This window comes from Rhinoderma darwinii, chromosome 8 (genome assembly GCF_050947455.1).
Source record: "Rhinoderma darwinii isolate aRhiDar2 chromosome 8, aRhiDar2.hap1, whole genome shotgun sequence".
NCBI lineage: Eukaryota > Metazoa > Chordata > Amphibia > Anura > Rhinodermatidae > Rhinoderma > Rhinoderma darwinii.
The window spans coordinates 69,615,824-69,643,623 of NC_134694.1; the positions used below are offsets into that span (position 1 = coordinate 69,615,824).

General features: G+C 40.4%; 1 protein-coding gene across 1 annotated transcript in view; it reads left to right on the forward strand.

The window, feature by feature from the left end:
• The window catches only part of ABCB7 (ATP binding cassette subfamily B member 7), a 140,623-nt gene that overhangs the window by 105,163 nt on the left and 7,660 nt on the right, over window positions 1-27,800 (forward strand). The window contains exons 7-13 of the mRNA XM_075835713.1: window positions 304-392; window positions 3,517-3,604; window positions 6,345-6,519; window positions 8,898-9,055; window positions 12,380-12,543; window positions 19,045-19,174; window positions 21,396-21,567. Of these exons, the coding sequence (XP_075691828.1) occupies window positions 304-392; window positions 3,517-3,604; window positions 6,345-6,519; window positions 8,898-9,055; window positions 12,380-12,543; window positions 19,045-19,174; window positions 21,396-21,567 (976 nt within the window). The remainder of the gene's footprint in view (window positions 1-303; window positions 393-3,516; window positions 3,605-6,344; window positions 6,520-8,897; window positions 9,056-12,379; window positions 12,544-19,044; window positions 19,175-21,395; window positions 21,568-27,800) is intronic.

Consider the following 27,800-nt stretch of genomic DNA (forward strand, 5'->3'; position numbering starts at 1 on the left):
CGCTTGGCACATCACGGACAGCTATGAATTGTTTTTCATCCCTTTTTTTGCTGTCAGGATGAGTGGTCCAAGGTATAATCTGTGTCTGCCTGATCTCAGGTTGGGACATCTCCCTGCTGGTGAACACTCCGTAATAGCAGCTAATATCTACCCAGTCAAGGTCATTAAACTCTTGCTTTGTTTTTGAGTTATAAATAAAAGAAAGTATTAAATTAAAACTATTTGTCTTCTCACATGATCATGGTTCCATGTACACAGTATTAGCATGGTTGGCTTACATGAAATATTTTTCTGTCTTTTTAGTATTACAAATGTGGAGCTCAGTTTGCATTTGTAACGTTGGGGACACTTGGAACCTACACGGCGTTTACCGTTGGAATCACACAGTGGAGGTAATAACTGGACACTGTAAAGTCAGTTTCTTCCATCAGTATATAAAATGTAACACATCCCATGTACCACTTACATTAACTATTTATTTTCTGAGAGGGGAGTTGATCGGGGCACAGAGTAAAATATAATTACATATTACACACAGTTTAAAGGGGTTTTCCAGGCCCTAAAAATTAATGGCCTATCCTCAGTATTGGCCATCAATAGTCAGGGTCCGACTCCTGGGACCCCCGCCGATCAGCTGTTTAGAAGGGGCTGCTTCCCCATCATTTCTTCTTGCTCACTGTGAATCTTTGAGACGCATTTAGTGGCGATTCACAGGTATTACACCCTTCTTCTCCTATTGAAGTGAATGGGAGAAGGCTGCAATACTGTGAATCTCCACTTCATCTGTGTCGACAATTTACAGTGAGCAAGTAGAAATGAAGGGGAAGTAGCCCCTTCTAAACAGCTGATCGGCGGGGGTCCCAGGAGTCGGACCCCGAGCGATCAGCTATTGATGGCCTATGCTGAGGATAGGACATCAATTTTTAGGGACTGGAAAACCCCTTGAATTTTGCTTTATGAAACTGGAATACATATGTTTCCTTTCTTACTTTCTCTTTTAATCCGACATAACCCAGGATGTATGGCACAAGATGTTCAACAAACATGGTGTCACTAACCTCTAGTGATCAAATGTATACTTTTTTTTTAAAAATTGAAGTCTCTGGGCGATAGATGGTCGACGAATGGCATTCATTAGAGGCATCCAGCGCAGAAACTACTATATTAAAGAAACAAACAAAAAAAGGGATATGTTTAATGTAATACGTTTCTTTTTAATGGATGGGGTGAGATCGTATCGAATTGGTATCATGACAAATTGTTTAACTTGACGCAATTCAAGAAAAAGTGAGGGTGGACACCTGTAGATAATGGTACTATGAGCAGTTTGAATATCGTGCTTTATGTAGTTGCACTACTGTTGATGATCTTTACTGAATATAGACTGTGTACGCTTTCTCACATATTTATGTACATACACATTGTATGCCTTATTAATAACATTGAGATAAATGGAGAAGAAAGTGGATAAAATTCTCCAGCGCTGTCCAATTGTTGTGGAATTGAAGGATTCAATCCAAGGCAAGAAGTTTAAATAAGATATACATTTAATGGAGAAGAATGCTACGCGTTACGAGATCGGACCGATCTCTTTATCAGGCAAAAGAAACATACATGTTGCTGGAGGACCCAGCAGTGTTTAAATAGCTTAAAAAGACCACCAAAATGACCGTTGCTGGGGTCAAAAGTTAAAAAAAAAAAAAGAAAAACTTTAATAATTCAATTGAATGCATAACCACAATTGATGATCACCATAGAGACTGTACACGTGAACTTTATTACTGTTCTGCAGTGTACGTGGCTCAGTGTAGGGGAAACGAGAGAGCTTTTGCCGTTGTGTTCGTGGAACTAGAAATTCCGCCAGCATTACGGTCATTGACATTTCTAACCGTGTGATCAAGGGTTAAAACTTCAAGGGCTGGGAATACTGTATATCATACTAACCGCTAAGGAACGTTCCGGAATATGTGTCTGCAGTTTACAGCGGGGATCACAGGATGTGAGTTTCAGGTCACTATGGAGATCGAGCGCTAACGCTCGGAGGCCAGGAGGCTGGTTGGCGTCTCTGGTTGCTAAGGAGACTGGTTATTAATAACATTGAGTACATGGGCAGTGTTGCCTGTGTCTGCAGTATTGTCAAATGTATTTCCAGGTGTACAGTAAAACTGCTGCATTTCTTTGCTAACAATTCCATGTCTTGGGGTATGTTCACATTACATTTGACTCCTATATCAGGAGTAAATGTTTGGATGAAGGAAAAAAGGAAAGAATTTTGTGGTGCGGGCAACCATAGATTGTTCTTTTTGGCATATGTTTGACAGGTTTCCATTGGGATACTGTTTTTGTTTTTTTTCTGTACTAAACAGCATAGCAAGATTCACTGCTTTGGCCGAGCGGCTGGATGCACTGCACATGCGTGGTCACTCGTAGTCAGGGCGGAGATACCACTGGATGCTGCCACCGCTAGCTTACTCTGGCGGCTGCGCTCGTGGTGGGTGGACGTACTTTTAGGTTGTTTCATATGGCCATATCAATATAATACTTACCTAGGTTTACTGAGGGTTGCTCCGGGAAACTTTAAAATGACATCAGACATAGATCATTTGTCTGCACATCAACAGCACCACCATTCACGCCTATCTAGGGTGGAGTTGTTTTTTTTTTCTGTATCGGACATGAGAAACTGGACAGCACAATATGTCTTCTCTGGCTTCACTCTGACGGCATTACAAGAGGTTGTGAGTAATCATTTGTAATGTAGTCTTGCCATTCGCGTAACCATTTACTTTTACCAGCAATATTTGATGTTTTGATTTTATTTTTTGCCTTGAATTTCCCCAGTAAACCTGTTATGTTTCAGGGGAAACACGTCAGAACTTTGCAGCATTTAAAAACCACCTGATATTGGATCTAGCTTGTTGTTGAATCCGCTACCTATATTGGATTTATCGTTTACTCTGAGTTTGCGGTTGGATGTAATCATCTAGTCCCTCTGGAACTCTGTAGTTCTTGACATTTTTTTATTGCGTGACCTTGCGTCTTCTATATACCACTTGACAATCGAAGTCTACGTTTGATACGCTATATAGACTTTGGGCCTTTATCTGGATAAGAATGATATGGTTCAACATTTTGCCTTCCTGGTTTTATTTTTGTGTCGTTCGTCCTTTCTTTGTTATATGTCTACACAGCTATATATCCAGGCCACCGATAGGTCATATGAACATTTTGAGGTAGAGTTCACCCCTCCAGGGACGGTTACTCTGATTAGGTAGGGTGACTTGACGGGAAATAATATGGATCGCTGTTAGTGCATATTTATCGCTACCACTTCCTCACAAGAAAAATATGTTCCTTTTTATTTGTATTATTTAGTAAAAGCTAAGTTTTATATAAGTAACTTTTTTATTTTTTTTTATTTATTTTTTTACTGGATGGGTTTTTCTGTTCAATACAAATCCATATAAAATTGTCCTTCATTACATATTAAAATTGTTATTTTTTTGCTTATTTTAGGACAAAGTTTAGGATAGAAATGAACAAAGCTGATAATGATGCTGGGAATGCTGCAATAGACTCATTGCTTAATTATGAAACCGTAAAGGTAAGCTTATTGTCGTATACAGCTTCGCTGCAAAATGATGGTGGCACATGACGTAAAGCTTCCACCAGAACAGTTGATTTTATTAATCCCTTGGAGACCCAACCAATTTTCATTTTTTTAATCTTAATTTCTCTGTCAACATAGCCATATGAGGGCTTGTTTTTTGAGGGTCGAGTTGTAGTTTTAATACTACCACTTAATGTACCATTATAATGTACTAGGAAACTGAAAAAAAAATCTTTGTCGGATGGAATTGGGGAAATAAACAGCAATTTCTCCATTGTTCTTTTGGCTTTTTAGGGTGTTTACTGTCCGGTAAAAACAACATCTTAACTTTATTTTGTGGGTCAATACGATTACACTGATACCAAATTTATATTGTTGTATGATTTGTTTAAAAAAAAATGTTTTGTGCCACTGTATTCTTAAAAAGCAATTTTTGGGGGAGAAAGAGAAGTGACCAAAAAACAGCAAAGTTTGCATTGCTGTTGTTTACTCTCCTACAGCGTTTACCCTCAGGGTAAAATAATGTGATATTTCACTAGTTCAGACTTACAAGGATGCTTTTATCTGTGCCCTACTACTCTGGCAAGGCTTATTTAATAGTAGGTCGCTTAGCAGACCTAGCTGGAGGCTCTCATTAGGCCTCCGGGTACAATGGCAACCAATCGACATCCCATGATTTATTTGGGGGGGTTCGGGGCACAGTGGGAGCCTTCTGCCTTTGTCTAACCGCATAGATTCTGCGGCATCTAAAGGGATTGAACGACTGGGAATAGATTTATCTCTGATCCCGGCTATTGCAAGCAGGTCTCCGCTGTTTGAAACAGCAACAGCTGCAGATGGCTTCTGAGCCCACGCCATCTTGTGGTGGCGCATATCCCGCATAGCTGTATGTTGGTTGTCCCTAAGGAATTAAAGAGAGCTGATAACTCACTTTGCATCAAAATACTACAGTAAAACATAAAGTTTACTGTATGTTTGCTTTGATATATATTTTTGTTGAACCCCATTGATAGAAGAACTTGTTACTGGAAAACAGGCCCCTTTACATTTTATACATCAGTAACTAGTGGGGGAAATTGTGCTAGTTAAAAAGCTTCCCAAAGTGCTGATTAAAGTGCTTGCAAATGGCATTTCCTTTATGCCCCCCTCTTACTCTGCCCCCCATTTTAGAAAGAGAGAGGAGTCACATGACACCTCCCCGACTCCAGGAAAACGGGAAAAGCCCAGTTTCTAAGGAATCAGGAATGACTAATATGTTCTTATCGCTTGATCGGCACTTTACAAGGCTATTTAGTGGGTACAATTGTGCCCACTAGTTAAAGGGAATGTGTCGCTAGAATTTTTTTATATTTTAGTTAAACAATTAATATTTAAGTGATTACACATTGTTTTAATTTTTTCACAAGTCAGGAAATATTATAAATTAGGTTCTAATTTATAACATTTCCATGTGCTGGCCACTAGAGGGAGCAGTTCCCAAAATTGCAGCATGGTCAATGTGGTAAAGCAACCTCATTGCTTTATGCTGCAAATTTGGGTTAGACACACTCTCTCTAGTGTCCTCACACAATCCCCCCTCCCTTATTCTGGCTAGTGCCAGGAGAAGGAGGGGTTTGAATCTTCAAACCTCCTACACTGTGTGCCACTATTTTCTGAGCGATTGCACAGTGTAGGAGTATTAGATACAGTGCTCAGCAGACAGTATAACACGAACATAATACACACATCACATACACGAACATAACTTACCTGCTCCTGCCGCTGCTGCGACCTCCGCTCCTATTCCTTGCGCCTTCGCTTCCTTGAACATATGGCCGGAAGCTGTGGCCGAACGTCGTCCCCTTACTGTCTGGCAGCGGCTTCCGGTTCACATGAAAATTGCGCCGGATTTCGCTCTGCGAACGAGCTTCGTTTTGGTCTGTGTGGGAGCATGCGCCGTTCCCACACAGACGGCGTACGCTGCAGAGAATGGAACGGCTCCCGTTCGCATTCTCTATGGGGTTGTATGTGCCGTATTCCATCTCTGTAAGTGTCGTTAATCGACACATACAGAGATGAAAAAAAAAATGGCAGCTCCCATAGAGAAGTAAAAGTAAGTATAAAGTAGAACACGAGAACACAAATAAATCAAATTTATGTTCATATATTAAAAGCAATGTTAAAAAAAAAATATTTTCATGACGCCTTCCCTTTAAGCTTTTATAGGGTGTTGCACACTATTGTGTCATAAAAAAAAAAAAAAAGTATTAATGAATTTCCATAGAGCTCGAAACTCCCTGAAAACATAATTTTACCTCATTAGTACTAGGATTGCCACATATTTTTTTGGTAATAGCAGTACATATTGGTCATTACCTCCATCGAAACAGAAAAGTATTATAGACAAGTGAAAATACGAGCCTGGATATAGGAAGCAATAGCCTGAGCTAAAACCTCATAAAGAAAGACACAGAATGCTGGAATTTATTTAAAAAGACAAAGCATTATGGGGATTTATAAAAACATATTTCTAGATGACATGTATTTCACTATGATGGGTTTGAGACGTCTCTGGTCCTGATCGTTTCGTACGGTGAGAAGAAGAATATACCATCATGTATGGACAGAGAAGATAAAAGGCACAGGGCGCATTCTGTCTTATATCCATTAAATCTCAGTACCCACAGCATATATGTAGTGACTGGAGCTCTACCTTCTGTTATAACCTACTTTTTCTTTCTGCTCTTACCTGCAGTACTTTAACAATGAGAAATATGAGGCCGAAAGGTACGATGGATTTTTAAAGACATATGAGAATGCTTCTCTGAAAACTACCTCAACGCTAGCGTTGCTCAACTTCGGACAGAGTGTAATCTTTAGTGTGGGCCTGACCACTATCATGGTGCTGGCAAGTAAAGGAATAATAGCAGGTTAGAGAAAGATGTATTCACAACTTCTATTATTGCAATGATACAACTGTAACGTGTACCGTTAATAAACATAGAAATGTTAGAATACAGTCTGGCCACCATTTTCAGCTGTTATTTCCGGGTACCCCTGATTTTAGAGAAGATGTCAGAAGTTTGCATTGATTGCCTCCCGAGCTCAACACTAGAATGAAGAGACCCCTGATGCTTTTTTCAAGCTTCAAGGATTAGTTTGGATTTCCAGATCTAAGGCTGGCCACAGAAAGTAACGTGACTGTAATACGCAACCCCGTTATAGTTCCATTTAATTGAAGTGACTTATAAATTAGCCCAGAAATGAAGAGATCTCAAACCAAAAACCATGGAACCCATTAAAGTCCGTGGTGAAATGGAACCATCGGTTATTCCCTTGTTACATTTTTTTTTCATAGACATATGATGATCCAAAATCTTCAGTGTACAAATACAATGGTAGAATCAATGTCACATAGAAGAAATGAGTACAATGTTTTAGCAACATTTCAAAGTTTACATTGTTTCAAAGTATAAGCCATTATAAACATTAACAACAAAACCCGTAGTCTAAGCCACTTACAGACAAACGTGTGCAGATAAAGAATATTAATGAGTAAGTTATGTAAACAATGAAAGTAATATTAGAGACTCTTTGGGTGAATCAAGAGTCTTCTGCATCTAGAGTTTCATCAGTATCCAATCGAAATTTGTCAGGACAGCCGCGATGCTGATAAACCAGGCGCTCATAAGATATGATCGTGTTAACTAATGTCTTCCACTGTGATAGGGACGGAGAGCTATCTCCCTTCCAATGTAGTGCTATAACCTTCCTGGCCAAGAATAATGTTTCCTTTAAGAATATAGATACATAATATGTCCATATTTCTTCATCCAAAAGTCCAAATAGCGCAATTTTAGGAAAGTTAGGTAGAATATCAGCTAGAAGATGACCAGTAGGTAGAAATGTAGGGGCAGTCCCACATAAGGTGCCTGAAGTCTGCCCCTCAGTGGTAAAATCTATGGCAAGCTGAAGAGGACATTCTACCCATTTTATATAGTCTAGTAGGGGTTAGATAGGCCTGATGTATAATACACATCTGAATTATTTTATTATTAATAGCTGGAGAGACTGTAAAGTGAGAGCTTCAAACCACAGTTTTATCTTCAGGAGTGAGATCTGGGATCTGCAGTAACCATCGATCATATACCAGCAATGGAGTAGAGGCCACTTTAGTAGACAACAAATAAGTGTACAATGCAGAGATAAGACCCCTAGGGCCCTGCGACTTCAATATACCTATTAAAGGGTACATCGATATGGTGGCAGTATTAGGTGGGAACTGAGAGTGAAAGACATGGCCAAGTTGAAAATATCTTTACAATTGCAACCGGGGGAGATGGTGGATCTCCTGAAATTGGAGGGTTAGAAATTACCCATCTATAAACACATCCCCCACCGTCCTTATCCCCAATTATTGCCAAAATGAAGGATTAGGCATGGCCTGTATGGATTATGCCATAAAGGTAACTCCGGGAGGGTTTTCCCCTGTTACATTTTATGAAAATATTTGAAGGGGTTTTCGAGAATTAGAAATACAAGGCTGCTTTCTTCCAGAAACCACACCACACCTGCCCGCAGATGGTTTTACAGCTGGTTTCCATTGAATTGAATGGGGCTGAGCTGCATTACAACACACAACCTATGGACAGGTGTGGCACTGTTTTTGGAAGACGGCAGAGACATTTTTTGGATCCTGGACGACTCCTTTAAATGGGAACACTTTGAATTTCCCACTGGTACTGTAAGGAGTCCAAATGTCACAGAATCTGTTTAAAAGGTTTTAGTTTAGTTTCCAGTCTTAGGCCGGGCTTACACGAGCGTGTGCGTTTTGCGCACGCAAAAAACGTGGCGTTTTGCGTGCGCAAAAGGCACTTAACAGCTCCGTATGTCAGCCCCGTATGATGCGCGGCTGCGTGATTTTCGCGCAGCCGCCATCATTATGACACTGTATGTTTGTAAACGGAAAAGCACTTGGTGCTTTTCTGTTTACATTCATAGTTTGACAGCAGTTGCACGAATCACGCTCGTCCCACGGAAGTGCTTCCGTGTGGCATGCGTGATTTTCACGCACCCATTGACTTCAATGGACGCGTGATTCGCGAACAACGCACAAATATAGGACATGTTGTGAGTTTTACGCAACGGAGTCACGTTGCGCAAATATAACGGACTGTCTGCACTGCCCCATAGACTAACATAGGTCCGTACGACACGCGTGAAAATCACGCGCGTTGCACGGACGTATTACATGTTCGTCTAAACAAGCCCTTATTGTGTAAATCAATGTTTAACTTTCTCATTCCAGGAAATCTAACGATCGGAGACTTGGTCATGGTAAACGGGCTTCTCTTCCAGCTCTCCCTGCCGCTAAACTTCTTGGGAACGGTTTACAGAGAGACCAGACAAGCCCTCATTGATATGAACACCCTCTTTACTCTTCTAAGTGTAGATACAAAGATTAAGGTAACTGCTCGAGATTGGTGGAGTTTGTTTTTTGATGTTGTGACTATTGGTCACCATTGCTGTCATAATGCGTTGGTTACATGACTGAAAACTAGACATACACTCACTTACATTGATATTCGGAGGTTTTGCATAAAATGGTGTCACTTGGGTTACAGAATTTTTATACAATAATCCTCAATCACTTTTTAAAACGCTCATTGGCAATTACTGACAATGTATGAAATGATTCAGTCTTTTAAAGCCATATATTGGGAGTTGAGCCTAGCTTTACATTTTGGCTTCGGCTTGTCTATAAAGTAGGCAAGATGATTAACTCAGCCCTCTATTTCATTCAGTCATCGGTGCAAATCCCTTTTTGATTTGTTGGCAGCCTAGTAGATGACCTTTTATTCCAGTGCTTCTCGACAATATGTCCTCTCCCTGCCAGCAAATTACCAACCTTTTGAGTAGGTGTCTTTGGTTAACCGTCCCTAAAGCATTCACTTTCTAGAACATGAACTTGGACCTTAATCATATTGCAGTATGGTTTTTACAACCACACTCTACAGAATCAGGAATTAGTTTTCAAGTTTCGTTGTTTCTTATTTGAGAAAATGCTCTATATAAAATGAGAATAGAGGCAGAAAGGCGGGTTTTCTGACGGTGTAGGCACTTTGTGATAGTTGTATCCTAGTGCCACGAGGTTGAACACCTGTAATTTCTGTCCGAAAAAAAATTGTTAAAGAGCATTTCCCACTAAAATAAGATAAAAATCTAAGTACCCAAGTTGCCTTCTGGGGTGAAGTTTTAAAGGGATTTTCCCGTTTTAAGTAAACCGCTGTATAATAAAAAAGATCTTTGTTTTCTGTCAGAGGTTGAAAACCTGTACAGATCTATCCTGCTGTCAGCTAAAAAGTGAATACAATTATATCAGTCTAGGCAATGCTTTGTGAATACATCATCATCAGCACAAATCTCTCTGACAGTTTGCTATTATTTTTCAGAATAAGCTGTCATGTGTGTACATAGGAAATAACACTATTCCTGGCCATTATATGACTTGTATTCTGCATTATTTAGTCGTTTTACCTCTACAGAGGCTCTGTCTCTTATTCTTAGCTGTATTTGAGCTAGTGGGTGGCGCCTAACTGCTATCATGTGTTTTATACACCTCACACAGAGAGGAGGAGAACCATGCTCTTCTATCTCTATCAGATATAGCAGTAATGAGCAGTGTAACTGAGAATCCAGCACTGGGATGAGATATAACACTTACCAAGAAGCTGAACCACATCTGTGTGTGTCTTTCTCACTCTGTTCCCCCTCCCCTCTCTACAGACTTCTATGGGTAGCGTGTCTGTGTATTTTTCTTCTCTTTGCAGCCCCCTCCCAAATCTATGTATTTTCTATGAGCAGGCAATGAAGAGACACCCCCCCCCCCCCCCACTTCCTGCAATCCGTCTCCACTGCTCTGTAACTAGGCATTTTGCTTGTCAAAAATGGGTGGACAGCAGATAACAGGAAGGGAGACAACTACTGGCAGTAACTTCACACAGAATTTGCATGGCTAAAACAACTACATTTTAACAGTAAATTACAAAGTTGATCTATATATCAGGTATACTATTAGACTAGCATAAGTTGTTTGAAAAGTTAGTGTCCATTTAATTCTGGCGTCCAGGCTATTTAGCTCACAGATGTTTTTTCTGGACGCTATTTTGGGCCTTCAGGACCAAGTGTTTTATTTATTTTTTATTATTTCCTTGCTGCATTCCAAGGGCCATAACTTTATATGTCCATCAACGAAGCTGTATTATGGCTTCTAGTCATTAGTATCATCATCTTATGATACATATAATTGGGTGATGCAATTTAATTTTATTTTTTTAAATAAAGCAGTTGTGCAGTAACCCAGCGCAACTGCTATGGGAGCAGAGCTGCAGTAACCCAGCACGGCCACTACACAGTGGTTGGAGTCTTCTGCTTCCGGCACCGACCACTGCATATTATCCTGTGCCCGGATGCAGCCGGAACAGCTGATTCTTTCGGGGTCCGTGTATCGGACTCCCATCGATCATATACTGATGACCTATCCTGTTGATAGGTCATCAGTATGAAACACCGCCCCGTATCCAGACAACCCCTTTGTTACATTTTTATGGGATATGAAGCTGCGTTCACTTAATCGGAAAAATAATGCTTAGTAGTTCTATTATTGCCTGACACTGTTACACTGACATGCAATCTAGTAGGCCATGGCCTTTGTTAGGTTCCCGGTTGCATGGTAACCTTCCCTCTGGCAAAATACTTAGATTTCACCTTCACTATTGACCGCAGCATCTAAGGGGTCAGTGCCATCACAGCGTTATCTCTGCTCCCAGTGAGGGATATATGGGGGTCTGACTGATTGATGACCCCCCACCGATGTTATAATAAAGAGGCTGCAGGACTCTGCACAGCACTATGGTCATGCAGGTCCTGCAGTTTAGCTTCATGCACTTGAACAAATTGCAATTCACTTTACAGCGCCTGCACAGAAATGGTGCTGTGCAAAGAAAATGACAAAGGGGCTTTGGCCCGTTCATTCTCATTATTGGTGTGGGTCCCTGCAGTCAGACTATAATCTATCAGCAAGTGATTCTAGCGATATGCCATCACTTGCTTTGACTTCTACCCTTTTTAGTGATTTTAGGGAAACTATCACCAAGCAGGCTGCATTACCTGTACAATTTTTTGTTTTCCTACTTGGTAAGTGGCAACAGCTAAAACTAAAGGTGGCCATACTATTTTCTTCCTACTCACCGTGAACATTCATGTTTATTTCAATGGGGAAAGAGGAATAGGCCGCCGCCAGACGTAGGAACAAACTATCAGGCATGTCCAAATCCAACATGTTCATTCCTTCTTTTCCTCGAACATCTGTTGTCGGAGGAGAGTCAGGTGGCCCCTTACACATTAGATCGTTAGCGAATCCGACAAAGTTGGCGGGTTTGGCAGAGTTTTGTCAAATCTATGTGAGCACCTTAACTTTAAGGATTACAGCTGTTAGCGGTCGGCCAATACTTCAGCCATCTTCCTTGAGGTTAGGGGTGCTTTTTTGTGTGTCTCTTTAATTTAAAAAATATATATATCTATAACAACTAGTTCAACAGAACATTTTATTTTCTTTGCTTGCAGTGGATAATTGAATGCTAGAATCTGATTGATTGAAACTTATTGTTTGCATTGCTTTTTATGAAGGAGGCCCCAGTTCTTTATTCTACCCAATTGTACCTATGATGCAGACATGTTGAACCTCTGACACAGTTACACCCCAGGAAATATTTTATTCATTTCTTTTAGAACAAAGAACTTGCCTCTCCATTGGTGATCACCCCTCAGACAGCCACCATTACTTTTGAAGATGTATATTTTGAATATATGGAGGGACAAAAGGTCTTGAATGGTATATCTTTTGAAGTACCTGCAGGGAAGAAGATAGCGATTGTTGGCGGTAGTGGTTCAGGGTAAGCAAATGTTGATATCTGCAGTTCTTTTTGGTTTCCAGTTGATTTGATGCAGTTGTTTGTTTTCATTATTATTAATTTGACAAGTATTAACCCATCCAGGACTGAGCCTGTTTTGGCCTTCAGGACGAAGACGATTTTTCAAATCTGACATGTCACTTTATGTGGTAATAACTTGGGAATGCTTTTACCTATCCAGTGATTCTAAGATTGTTTTCTTGTGACATATTGTACTTTATGTTAGTGAAAAAATTTGGTCGATAAATTCAATATTTATTTGTAACAAACACCAAGATTTGGAGAAAATTAGCAAAAATTAGCATTTTTCTAAATTTAAATGGATCTGCTTGTAAAACAGATAGTAATACCACACAAAATAGTTACTAGTTTACATTTCCCATATATCTACTTTGTTTGCATAGTTTTTTGAACATTGTTTTATTTTTCTAGGACGTTACAAGACTTAGAACTTTAGTAGCAATTTCTCATATTTTCAAGAAAATTTCAAAAGGCTATTTTTACAAGGACCAGTTCAGTTCTGAAGTGGCTTTGAGGGCCTTATATATTAGAAAGTCTCCATAAATCACCCCATTTTGAAAACGGCACCCCTCAAAGTATTCAAAACCGCATTCAGGAAGTGTTTTAACCCTTTAGGCGTTTCACAGGAATTAAAGCAAAGTAGAGGTGAAATTTACAAATTTCCTTTTTTCTTTTTTTTTTTTTTTGCCAAAATTCATTAGTAATACATTTTTTTCTATACCACAGAAAGTTTTACCCGAGAAATGCAACTCAATATTTATTGCCCAGATTCTACCGTTTTTAGAAATATCCCACATGTGATCCTAGTTCGCTAATTTACTGAAATACAGGCCTCAGAAGCAAAGGCAGGATGTGAAGGGAAAGAAAATGCAGTATTCGGGACACGGCGCCTGACAGGTAGATATTCAAAACGTAGTATGTTATAGTAGGCTTTATTTGTAATTGATACTGCGCGTTTTAGGACCGGACAGGTCCCTTCCTCAGATGTACCTGAGGAAGGGACCTGTCCGGTCCTGAAACGCGTAGTATCAATTACAAATAAAACCTACTATAACATACTCCGTTTTGAATATCTACCTGTCAGGCGCTGTGTCCCGAATACTGCGTTTTTTTCCTCTTCACATCCTGTGTTAGTTTTCCCCGGGAACAGAACTTTTTCTCGTGGGATAGCAGCGGGTGGCAGCCGACTTCCACAACGATCTTCATGTTATTCTCCTTTCCATGCTCAGCAATAGTGTTGTGTCTATCCTAGCACAACACTGCCAGGTGAGTGTCTCGGCTCTCCTTTTGCTCACATTGTCCCCCGTTCCTTACAATATTACCTTAGAGGAGTGCCGTGTCCTCCTCTCTTAGTTTTTCTTTATCCAGATATCAGAAGTAAAGGAGTACCTAGTGGATTTTGGGGCCTCCTTTTTTTTTTAGAATATATTTTAGGTACCATGTCAGGTTTGAAGAGGTCTTGTAGGGCCAAAACAATAAAGACCCCAAAAGTGACCCCATTTTGGAAACTACACCCCTCAGGGAATTTATCTAGCGGTATAGTTAGCATTTTGAACCCACAGTTTTTTTGCTAAATTTATTTGAATTAGTATGTGAAGATGAAAATCTACTTTTTTTCTGAAAATTTAAATTTTTTCAAGGAATAAAAGAGAAAAAACACCCCAACATATGTAAAGCAATTTATAGCAATACGCCATATGTGGTAATAAACTACTTTTTGGACCCACAGCAGGACTCCGAAGGGAAGGAGCACCATTTGTATTTCTGATTTTGCTGGAATAGTTTTCAGTGGTGTGTCGCGTTTGCAATGCACTGGAGGGAACAAAATAGTGGAAACCCCCAAAAAGAGGCCCCATGTTGGAAACTACACTCATCAAGTAATTTTTCTAGGGGTAAAGTTAACTTTTTTATTTTTCCGTCAATAGAGTGGTGTGAGGGTTTATTTGTTAGGGACGAGTGGTCGTTTTGAGCACTTTTTATTACATTCTTTGGTAGAGCCAAGGTGTCCAAAAAACAGCGATTTTGCCATTTTCAATTGTTAATTTTTCACGTGAGCACGCTCCATACATCACCCCCCACACTACGAAGGGGTTAATGTGCAGCGGATGGCGCAGAGTGAAAATTACAATTTTCCACTGATATGCCATTTTAGTGCACTACATGTTATGCCCAGTTTGTGCCACTGAAGACAAATACCTCATAAAATATTAACCAGGTCCTCCCGGGTATGGCGATGCCATATCTGTGTTTGTAAACTGCTGTTTGGGCACACTGTAGGGCTCAGAAGGGAAGGGAGGGAGCAGCATTTGGCACGCAGATTTAGCTTGTTAGTTCTGTTTGGCTTTTTACTGGTATTTCAGTTTATAATGTGGGGACATATGTAATCTGCGCGGAGAACATCAGGGCATAATAAGAGGGTATAATAATGGGGTAAATAAATAATAATCCGCAGATGTGTGGCTGGTGTCGCACTGATAAATGGCGCACAATCTTATCCGCTTTTGGAACACACTGCACATTTTGCATCGCCATATTCTGAGAGCCAGAACTTTTTTTTATTTTTTCTCCACCGGAGCTATGTGAGGGCTTATTCTTTGCGGGACAATCTGTCGTTTTCATTGGAACCATTTTGGGGTACATGCAATTTTTTTTATCACTTTTTATTAAAAAATTTTGGCAAGCAAGGTGACCAAAACCATCAATTCTGACAATGTTTTTTATTCTTTTTTTTTATGGCCTTCACCCTGGGCTATAAGTGACCATTTTACTTTATTCTGCGGGTCGATATGATTACGGCGATACCAGATGTATATAATTTTTTTATGTTTTGCAGCGTTTGCAATAAAATCACTTTATTTCTAAAATCAATTATTTTTTGTGTCACCATATTCTGGGAGCGATAATTTTTTTATTTTTTCAGTCAAAAAAGCTGTATAAGGGCTTGTTTTTTGCGGCACGGGTTGCAGTTTGTATTGGTACAATTTTGGCGTACATGCGACTTTTTGATCACTTTTTATTGTATATTTTGGGAGGAGTGGTGACCAAAAAATAGTGATTCTGGCATTGTTTTTTTACTTATTTTGCGGTGTTCGCCGTGCGGGAAAAATAATATTACAGTTTTATAGTTGGAGTCGTTACGAACGCGGTGATACAAAATATGTGTACTTTTTTTAACGTGTTAATTTTTTCCTATAATAAAAGACTTATTATAGGGAAAAAAAGCATTTTTTGTTGCCACTTATAACTTTAATTTTTACACTTTTTAAAAACATTTTTATTATCATTTTTTTTTACTTTTTTTACTTGTCCCACTAGGGGACACTTAGACTTGTAGCTCTGATCGCTGCTGGAACACATTACACTACACACGTAGTGTAATGTGTTCTAACTGTCATTGTGACGTGACAGTGACACTGACAGGAAGCCTCGGCGAACCGGCCGGAGGCTGCTCCTCCGAGGCTTCCGTACATGGCAGCCCGAAGACCATTGTCTGGCCTCTGGTTGCCGTGATAAGGATCGCCAGCCCCCGCAAATGCATGTGGGGGGCTGTCGATCTGCTCTAAACCTCTTCAATGCGGCGATCGCAATTGACCACCGCATCGAAGGGGTTAATTGCCAATTTCAGCGGCGACAGGCCGCTGATCGGCAACAGGGAGAGCAGGGCAGACACCCTGCACAGTTAACCGCCGCTGCTGTGAAGTGCTGCGCGACGGTTAACTGTTAAAGCGCGGACGTAACTGCATTCCCAGGTCCGCGACGTTACTGCTCACCTGGGCGTTCATTTACGCCAAGGTGCGGGAAGGGGTTAAGATACTGAGTAGTTTTTACTTTCGAGTTGTATCTCTATAACCTACACATTGTTTCATATAGACGTGTGTGTATTAGTAGCAGTTTTAGAAGATTCGATTTTAAAAGGGACACCCGTAGTAGTATGATGCTAGCTCACAAAGTTTTTATAGATGTCTAGAAGTAATTAATAATAAAAAACAAGAGCGCCATAGTGTAAAAAAAACCAAAACAATATTACCATAATTAAAAGGAGACGGGTGTGCTCACCAGACGAAGTTATGCAATCAGGGACTACTCTGAGAAGCATGTTGTTTCCTGTGCTCCGGTATACATGACCACTGCTCCCGCCTGCCGAAGTCTACATACGAGACCTCACAAGAACAACCACCAAAAACCGACAAATGCAGGATGCAATGAGCACTGTCACTACAGAGTTAGAAATACTAAAGGGAAGTTAAAAAAAAAACAATAAGTATTTTGTACTTACTATCAGTTAGTATTTCTAATTGTGTGGTGATGGCACCCATTGGATCCTGGATTTTTGGTGGTAGATGTCTAGAAGTGAAACAGGTGACCGTTTTATATCCAGGTTTGGGTTTGTCTGGGGCATTGGGATTTGTAGGATTTAAAGGGGTTGTCCACGACCGGACAACTGATAACCTATCCCCAGGATATTAGTATATGATCGGTGCGGATACCGACACCCAGACCCCGCACTGATCCGCCACTCCAGCTTGCCTCCAGGCGCCGGATGTTTTGAACGGTATGCAGTAGTTTGGAGTCGGAAGCAGATAGCTCTGACCACTGCATATCGGCCGTTCTACAGAACTGCAGCTCTGCTCCTATTTGAGTAGGTACTCCGCACCGATCATATACTGATGACGTATTCTGGGGATAGGTCATCAATTGTCCGGTCATGGACAACCTCTTTAACTAAAGAAGAGGTTCAGTCTTGCTTAACCTCCACTGTAGACAGCAGTGAGGAGAGGTTTCTGCCGCCTCCCTGCCTGAGATGACATAGCCCACAGTCTGCACCTGTTCTAAAATCGTTTAGAAGTCTTGGAGGGTGAAGGAAACAAAGTGAAAATTTCCAGGGGAATAAATAGAAATTTATGTTATTTAAAGGAATGTCAATGTATAATACACATTTGCACTTAAATTTGAGTTTATGCTTCAATTGCTTCCTGAATGCAAATTGAAGCAACTTTTTTATTAGCGTCTGTGTAGTTCCCTTACCTAACTGGTTGTTCTGCTGCTTCTGACATAGGTTCTGACAGCACAGGGGGCTTTATCTTCTCTCAGGGGAAGTAGATTTGTATTATAAAAAAATTTGGTTGGTTGTTTGTTTTGTTTTTGGCTATCCACATATAAAAATCTTGAAAAATTGAAATGTTCACACTGGCCACTAGAGCAGACACATTAGGCTGACGCTTCCTCTTTTCTGTAGCTCACTTGTCAGCTTTGCTGTATACAGTGTGATGGTATGAGAAGAGTCATTCTAAACATGTAAAACAAGGGCCTCAGGCAGGGTATGGGTTGAAATAAGAAAACAAGTCATACTCCCCTACTAAATACCACACTGCTCCAGGGCTGCTGCTCCAGTGGTCCCCGCCAATCTGCTTACCTCTACAGGAAGTGTTGACATCCTGTTCGGCTGCAGCCAATCACTGGCCTCAGGGATGACGTGCCTCCTTGCCAACATCACCACTGAGGTCAGTGATTGGCTGCAGCCGAACGGGACGTGATCACTTCCTTTACAAACCAGCGGAGACTACTGGAGCAGCAACACAGGAACGGCGGGGGATTTATTAGGGGAGTATGCCTTGTTTTGTCATTTTAGCCTATACCGTGCCTTCAGCCCGTGTTTTACATGTCCCATAAAACCCCGTTATTGACGGCTCCATTGTACTGCTGTAGATCTACATAAGGCGGGATACTAACACTGTACACACAGTTAAGGCTCTATCTCCTCTGTCACTCCCTGATCCCTTGGAGAGGGGGCTGCACTGGAAACTGTAATCTATGACATTTCTCTGGCAATTGACATAAGGCACACATACCCTGTCTATACAGGAAGGTAGTGTGTCTTCAGTATGGCCACCACCCAGGAAGCTTTTAAAAGTAAAAAATATATAGCTACAAAAAAAAAAAATACAAACACGTTGGGTGAGCTTTACTAAGGTTACTAGACCTCGTCATAAAATGCGCCAAAATGTGGCTCCGTTCTGGCGCATCATATCGTATCAAGTTTTAGACATATTTATTAATGTGCCAACAAGAACATATGTTTGCGCAGGAGTGTCTAGCAATGGAGATGTGGCTTAGCAAAAGAGGTGCGGCTTAAAGTGCGCCAAAGTGCACCATAAATTGGCCCAAAAAAAACTATGGTAAATTAAGCTAGCCAAGAGGCGGTGTAAGGTAGAGAAAATGGTCTAACATGTACAGCAAGGTGCGTCCAATTAATCATGCAGCATGAACCACTGTGATACATTTGGCGCATCTTCTGACTGCCTGGTCTAAGTTTACGCTGACAATCTTAAACCGCATTATTTAATCTTCTCTATTATTTCTCTTCTACAGACTTCTACCTAATGAATGAAACTAAAATTAAATGAATGCTACAATTTTTGTTTGGATATGCTCTTATTGATGGTTAATTCCCTTTCTCTTTAGTAAAAGCACTTTGGTGCGTCTTCTCTTCCGCTTTTATGAGCCTCAGCAAGGAAACATATATGTTGCTGGCCAGAATATTCAGAACATCAGTCTGGACAGCTTAAGAAAAGCCATTGGTGTCGTTCCTCAGGTAGGAATACCGATCAGACCATAAGTTCTAAATGTGTAGGAAAGCTTTACAGAACATTCGTCTGCTGCAGGGAATTTGAGATCTCCAGTGCTCCATGCTCCTTTATAAGTTGCTACTTCTCATAAAGTAATTCTAATTGTTCCCGTTAACCATTTATTTTCAGAACCCTTGTGAACTTTTATAATCCAATACCAGTTTACATGGAGCGAAAAACTAGTAGCAATACTGTTCCATTTATTAACCAGAGAAACAATTCACTTCCATGGAAGATCTCTCAAATTTGTATACATTAACAGTCATTTTTGTTTGTCTTGCCATAACTCTTTTTACACAACGCACCTAAATGAGGATCTGTCACTAGTTTAGTAATGCCCAATCTCCTAGGTAATCAGATAGGCGCGGTCACACTGATAATGCTAGTGAAAATTGTTTCCCAAAGAGTTTATTTTTAAAGTTATGAGCTATTTTCTAAATATGTATATGAGGCTATACTAGACAAGTGGGTGTCAACAGCAGCGATTCTCCTGAGGTGGAGCGACCTCACAGCCACCAACGCTGTCCTATCAGCATGAAGCTGCTTCACACCGTGTGAGAGACTGAGGCTGGAAGGAAGGGGGATCACTTCAAACAGCCATATCTCCGGCTGTGGACCACCTAGAACAGATGTTCTGGTGGCATATGAAAGATGAGATTCTAATCTTTCACAAGGATCTCCGTTTTAGCTGTGAAACAAGCGGAGATATCACCAGTTGAATGGAGTTGGGAATGGAAACTGTAAACTATATGATCAGGCTGATTAGACCGCGTCATATAAAAAACATTACCCTCCACCCAGAGTAAAAAGAAAAAGTTGCCTCCTATTTGGCAAGTATAGCCAAATTAACAAATTTAGAAAAATGCTCATAACTTTGCAAATAAAAAACTTTTTTGAAAAACAATTACACTGTAGTTATCAGCATCATAGCGCCTATTCGGTAGGAGATAGGGAATTAATAAACTAGTGACCGATCCTCTTTAATACAAAATACGCCTACGGCCTCATGCACACGACCGTAGTGGTGTGCACAGCCGTGATTTGCAGCTTGGAGCGGCCACAGAGTGTCACCTCCGAGCCGCCCGCCTCTTTTTGCGGTCCAGGCTCCTGGAAATGCACAGACCGTGGAAAAGCACGGCCGTGTGCATTGGCCCATTGAAATAAAGATTTGCGGGCGAATTGCGGCCGCAAAAATACGTTTGTGTGCATGGGGCCTAAGGGCCTGTTCACATCAGAGTTGCCCTTCCGTTGAGGGGTTCCGTCGGAGGTTTCCATAGTGTTAACCCCTCAACGGAAAGGCAAACGGAAACCTAAGCTTCCGTTTCCCTCACCATTGATATCAATCCCGTTGTGACAGGGTTCATTTGTTCTTGATGGAACCAATAGCACAGTCGACTGCGCTATTGATTGAGTTCAATAGTGAGGGAAACGGAAGCTGAGGTTTCTGTTTGCCTTTCCATTGAGGAGTTAACCCAACGGTAACCTCCGACGGAAACCTCTCCATGGTACACAGACGGTGATGTGAACACAGCCTTAAACCCAATGTCCACCTTTTTTGTTTCAATACATCTAACATGAAAAATGAGGCAACTTTGCAAAAAGTTTTAATTAAAAAATTTGTTTGGTTTTGTGTCTACAGCTCCTGTACAGACCTATGTGTCTCCATGGTTACACACTACAAACAAACCCTATGTAGCCCTGCAGTCAGACTTTCTCCCATCTGTCTATACGTTTTGATTACCTACTAAATGTATGTTGTCAAGAAGTAGGGGACAGATGGAAGGAAATCTGACTCCAGGATTACATTGTACAGGGTTTGTTTGTTTGTTTGTTTGTTTGTTTGTTTGTTTGTAGTCTGTACCCATGGAGACACATAGGTCTGTAAAAGACCTGTAGACACTAAACGGAAAATGTTTTCATTTTAGATTCATTGTCGCAATAAAATATTGTATGTGAAGGTGGACCTACCATTTCAGGAGTAAGGGCTATCGGGGTGGACCCTCTAGACTTACAATTGCATATAAAGGCACACTTTCATCATTAGAGACCACACAATGTATCATTTGCTGGTAAATTGCTCTTTTTATGAACTCTGTTTCTGAGATTCGAAGCTAAAAAAAAAATCCATTGACTCATAAATTTACATACTGTACGCTATAATAATTGTCATTGTGGTTTTGGCTGTAGGATGCTGTACTTTTTCATAACACATTGTATTACAATTTGCTGTATGGGAACATGAATGCTTCACAAGAAGAAGTGTACCATGTGGCTAAGTTGGCTGGACTACATGATGCCATCCTCCGCATGCCTAATGGATACAACACTCAAGTAGGGGAAAGAGGACTAAAACTGTCAGGTAATGCCACGACAAAGAATCGACACATTTATCTGATGTATTGCACACCATCACACTTTATAAAAGAGCTATGACCACGGACAGCTGTAAACCCATTGCTGACTTCATACATATTTAAGGTGAATGAATGCAGCTCTCTGATCTGATGAGTTTCTGCTCAGCAGTTAATAGCTACTTTGTGTGTACATATATGTATGTATGGGTATATATGCTGTATATAATTGTACCGATCAGCCATAATATTGGGAGGAGGTTGTCGCTGGGCATGGTGCCCACTTGGTAGAATAAATAATATTATACTAAGAGTTTTTATGTCTCAAAAGTCATAGAAACCCTTTGTTTTCTAACCGTGACTCGCAAGTGAGCGACTGGTAGCCCTGTATGTGGGATTAGCAATGTGTTTAGAGCTCTTGAAAGAGGTTATTTGATGTTGTTTTATTAAAAAGTTGCTATTGCTTGGAACTGCTGGTTTTCAAACTTGCTTGTGCCTTGAGAGTTCTTCAAAGATTTATGTGTGGAAAATAGAGGCCTCACCAGTGAATTGGTCAAGGTGAGAAAGGACTTGTATAAATACTCGGTTAGGGAAGACATGTCATTTCTCCGTAGTACTTTGTGCCATGACTCTGGAGCTAGTGGTACGTACGTTTTATTTTGATTTCAGTCCTTGATGGGGAGCATTAGATTAAACATTAAAACTGACCATAAACTTCACATCTGTTCACATTACGATTGATCGCTGGATGTGGGTTATTTGTAATCCTTCTTATATTCTTATATAGCTTTTGGGCATATTTTATCGTATTGATCTGACCATTCATAAATCATAATTTGCACTGGGTCTCTTATAATGACTGGTTTTTTTAGCACATAGCCAAATGTGTCCAAAATTTTTACTTTGTCCTAACTAATCATTTCATTTATAGAAACAAGAATATCAAATCCTAACATTTAACATCAATGTGTTTTTGAAAATGAATTTGCTATTAGACTTTGCACAGGACTATGTACATGATGCTGCTAAGGCCACATACACACAATGTGTATCACATGCAGATTTACCGCGCTGATTTTCCTGCGGCAAATCCACAGAGTAAGGCCCAATGCCCATAATTTTCATCCGTAATTACGGAATCAATAATTACGGATGACATTGCAGCCCCATTCATTTCTATAGTCTATGGACACCTTTCCGTATATTTACGGATGTGTGTCTGAGCCGTTGAAATGATCCGCAAAATGTAGAACATGTCCTATTCTTGTTCGCAAGTGCGGCATGGACTCGCCCATAGAAGTTTATGGACGCTTCTCAAAATGTGGATGGCTACGGATGTGTAACGATAGCCATCGGATTCCGAATTTGCGGACGGTAAAAAGCCTTAGGGTATGTGCACACGTAAACTGCATTTGCGTCTGAAATTCCGGAGCTGTTTTCAGGAGAAAACAGCCCCGTCATTTCAGACGTAATTGCTCGTACTCGCATTTTACGAGGCGACATTGACGGGCGTAATTTAGATCTGTTCTTCATTGAATTCAATGAAAAACGGCTCAAATTACGTCCAAAGAATTGTCCTGCCCTTCTTTGACGAGGCAGTCATTTTACGCGTCGTCGTTTGACAGCTGTTAAACGACGACGCGTAAATGACCGGTCGTCGGCAAACACATTCAAATGAATGTGCAGATGTTTGCCGATGCATAATACGCCTCGTTTACGCCTGAAAATAGGTCGTGTGAACCCAGCCTTACGGTTGCATGTATGAGGCCTAATACAGTACCAGCAAAGTAAATAAGTTTCTAAGTAATCTCTACACGTAGCAGAATTTTTCCGCACATAAATTGACCTGGGGTGCAGATTTTAAAATCCGCAGTATGTCAATTTATTTTGCATTTTTGTGGCAGCAAAAAATCAGCACCTGTTTCCACATCGGAATGTAAAAAACACACCTGAAAACCATCAATAAAATGCACCTTTAAGTGCGGATTTTACCTGCGGAATTACCTTGGTTTTTACTATGGTTTCGATGCAAATTTTCAGCACCAAATTACGCAACGTGTTCGAAAAGTTTTAACTGGTGGGTGCTAAAGGTGCCCCCTGTACAGCCACCCAGTCCAGGGGACAGTGCAATAGTTGCTCTAGGACCCCACATGAGATAACTGACTTGTCAAAAAAACTCGATTGTGCCCTCCATCCAATTTACCGAATTATTTCAATGCATAATGGCCTGCTCTTCACCAGGGGGCCAGTACAAATACCAGCCTGCTCTTGGGATCAGTTGGGGGTCAGCCCCTGATGTGTTATAATTTTTGTGAGAAAACCCCTTTAGAGGTATCAATGTCCATTTAAAGTGCACCCGTCTTGGAATGAACAGCTTGAGGGGATATATGCAAATAAAAATATACATCACCAGTAAATATAAACTAAAAATTTCCAGCCTTCATGCAACTCTGATGATCGAGCGACAAACTATCATACGTTACATTCAGATATGGCCTTGGGCATTGATCTTGGGGATTGCAGCTGCAGGGAAAGCAGTGTTTGACGACATTTTCATCCTGCATACTTAGAGATAAAGGCTTAAAAAATAAATCGATTCAAAATATCCCATTTCTACCTTGTAGCCTCTATCCAAGCACTAAACTATAAGGCAGAGTCCACAATAACTTTCAGTGGAGAAGACTCCCACCCACAATAAAATACCCTCTTTCAAGTGAATTGAATTGGAAGCGATTACATGGCAATTACATGGTACCTGTGGAAAAGCTCAAATAATATTTTATTTCAAGCTGACTGTTCCATACTGGAAGTCTAGGATAGAAAAGGGAGTGAACTTACTGCACAAGGTATGTTGTAGCTCGAGGTCAATAACCAAATTTGGCTTACTTTGCAAACATACAACTTAAAGGGAACCAGTCACTAGTTTTTATGTCCCTATACCACCACCACGGGATGGGAATAGGTTTATAAAGATGTCCCTGCCTAAACTCTCCATTGCCGCTTATCTATAACTTATAAAATAGCGCACGCTGTATGCTAATTACTGGTAAAGTAACGTTTGGCGGTGACGCTTTTCTGTAGAGACGCGCAGTCCGCTCTCCGAACCCGCCATACCAGGCTTAATTGACATCCACCTGGTTGCTCTATGTCACTATCCGCCCCCTCCAACTTTACACTGTCGCCATGTACTCCCCAGGTGTGCGCAGTGCAGGGATATGGCCGGGCAGAGTACACCTTACTGTACTGCGCATGCCCGGAGAGTACAAGATACTGGCACATCTTCGCAAGCTGGAGGTTGCTGGTAGTGACGTATAGCTGCCAAAGGGATGTCAATTAAGCCTGGAAGGGCAGTTTAGGAGACCGAACTGCATTCATGACAGCGGCACTGCCCCATGACTCTTCAACTGTAATTCGCATACAGCGTGTGCTATTTTATACATAACGCAGCAACAGAGAATTTATATAGGGGCATCTTTATAAACCTATTCTGATCTGGTGTAATGCCATAGTGGCCGTATAAAAGCCTAAAAACTTTTGACAGGTTCCCTTTAAGAGTGCGGTGAGCAAATAGGACCGAAAAACAAAAATTGTACAGTGCAGTAAGAAATTCTCGGAATCTGATGCCTATATAAGGAGAATATTAAACATTAGGTAAGATTTATCCCTAATATTTATTTGCGTCAACTGGTAATTAAATAATATAAGTATATGTAAGTCTGAGAGAAAGATCTCCAGCAGGAATTCACTATGGGGAAATGGGATCGCGCCATGAGATGGCCATCTAAATATTCGTCTTACATTAATCATACTGAAATGAGTTTAAAAAAAATAAAAATGCGACTACATCATCAGTTAACATAAGATAAAGTTGACGCACAGATTACCAACACATGCTGGGGGAATTGAGGTTACGTAGGGGATCTGCTCCATGTCTTGTGTGGGGAAATCAATACGTTTTGTGTCACGATATTGCAAGTATAGACAGAGGTAGTAAGCTACTATATACCTCCAACTCCTGAATTAGCCCTTCTATATGTAAATATGGAGTCCGTACGAGCAGGAGCAAGATGGGTCTAAAGTCTCATTTTAGATGATGCTTGTAATTTAATTTTCTCGAAACGGAATTCCTTTTTGGTATCGGAGAATATAGACGTTATTATATAGAAGGTGAATGCTTACCTTGAATATGATTATTGGATTAGGATGTAAAATCTCACTAAGAAATGTGCCTTCTAGCAGAGATGGAGAATGTAGATGAAGGATGATTCTTTTTTTAAAGGATACGTATTTAGGGGGTTAGTATTTAAGATTTGAGGGCAGAGAGAAGATGGTGATAAAGGAGGAGAAATGTCCTGTTTTTTCCCTTTCCTTTCTGGTGGCACTTGGTCTGAAATGTAATCTTATGTTTGTTTTTTTTCTTCAAAAAAAAAAGACAACGTTAATTTTGAAGTCCAATTCATATTTGCACAAAAAAATCTGCACAGAATTTAGGGTTTGCTGCGTATTTTCAGATCACAACATGCCCTATGCATTTCAATTAAATGTGTTAATTGATTTGGGAAAATCTGCATGTAAATATGTATGCAGATCTACATGCAGATGACTGGAAGATTGTTCTGCAAATATCTAGCGGGTAAAAATACTCTTATTACTGTACACTTATGGGCATGGTCAAGGATGTCCTCCCCATCTTTTTCCTCTTGTGTACCCTTGACATGGTGTATCCACTAAAGGTGCTAGAGAAGGCACATGCTACTTTGCTTTACAACTAGTACGGTGCCCTCGCTATACAGGTAGAAAGGTGTGTGTGTGTATATAGAAAAACCCTCCCTCCTACATGTCATCCACAGGACAAGCCACTGTTATGACTGTCGGCCATATGTGGCTCATGCACTACTGGTTGGGGACCACTTATATAAGCCTTTGAGCTATTCTTTTCTCTCACGTTTTTAAAAATGTTTTTCCGCTGTTTCTTAGTTATAACCGTTCCCTAAAAGCTTTCCAAAAGTGGCAATGAGCATAGCTTCTCTAAAAATAAACCGGCTCAACAGCCCATGGACAGGAAATTATTAATACAAGCTAAAGAGTCATTGTGGGTACGGATTAATAAACCTGGTGCAAGCTGCGTATTCTTGGCTGTCTCCACTTTAATCTCTTTCTTTACTGATTGGAGACATTTGTTTTTGTTTTTTGTTTTTTTAATGAGGAGGTTCCCGCTGTCTTCCAGCAGGCCTCTGCTGAAGGAAGCTTATGACTTCCCAAGCCAACCTTGTCATGGGTCACCAAGGCTCTCCTACAGCAAATAACTCCTTTTTGTGCACAGAAAGGCAAAAAATTATTTCCTATACGTCAACCGTTTTTATTTGTAGTCGCAAAGAAAGGGGCATGGCTTTCAAGTTGTTCTCCGTGCGACTTATTTGTTCGTTTTCTGTGTATTTCTCAACAAGTATGTGCATCAGATTTGTAAATATGATGCACGTTTTAGAGCGGTACACAAGTTTTAGTTAACGTACTCCAATGCCTCACTACCTTATCAAAAAATGACCTATTGTTTCAATCAAGCTTTTGTTTAAACATATTTTTTTAAGAATTTTGGGTTCTTTTTTTATTTTCTTTGTAATTATCTATATTAAAAAATTATCCTAAAACCTTGCAGTTTTCCCTCTGGCCACTGGGCCGCACAATAGACACTTCCCGTTCTGTAGAGATCACTTCTCCGCAGTCATCTCATTATCATCACAGGCAGGATTAATATGACAGGTAGCACATCTATATATAGATAACACAGGAACCACCAGTGGTGATGGAGACAGCTCCCATGCCTAGAAAACTCTCCCATAGAAGTCAATGGGTCTCCTTCTGTTCACATGCTCCTATGTTCCATGTGGCTGCTGTAAATATATTGCTAAATTCTAACAGCAGCTCAGGCAAGATTGCTGCCCCCATTATCATGTACAGAATATAGAATAAAAAAGAACTTCAATTAAAAACAAGATTTAAAAAAAAGAATATATTTCACTATCTGGTTTTAATGATGAAAAAAAAATATAGGTGACATTTTCCCTTTAAATGTCTTTTATTACTCTAGGTTAGGGATTGTACTCCAGCTTACAAATTACTTGATTTGTTGTCTTTCGAGTTAGTAAGGGTTAATTTAGTTTTCTCTCTCTCTCTCTCTCCTAGTCATATGATTTGACAGGGAGGTTGCTCATATACAGATCACTGGTCCCTATGGAGTAGC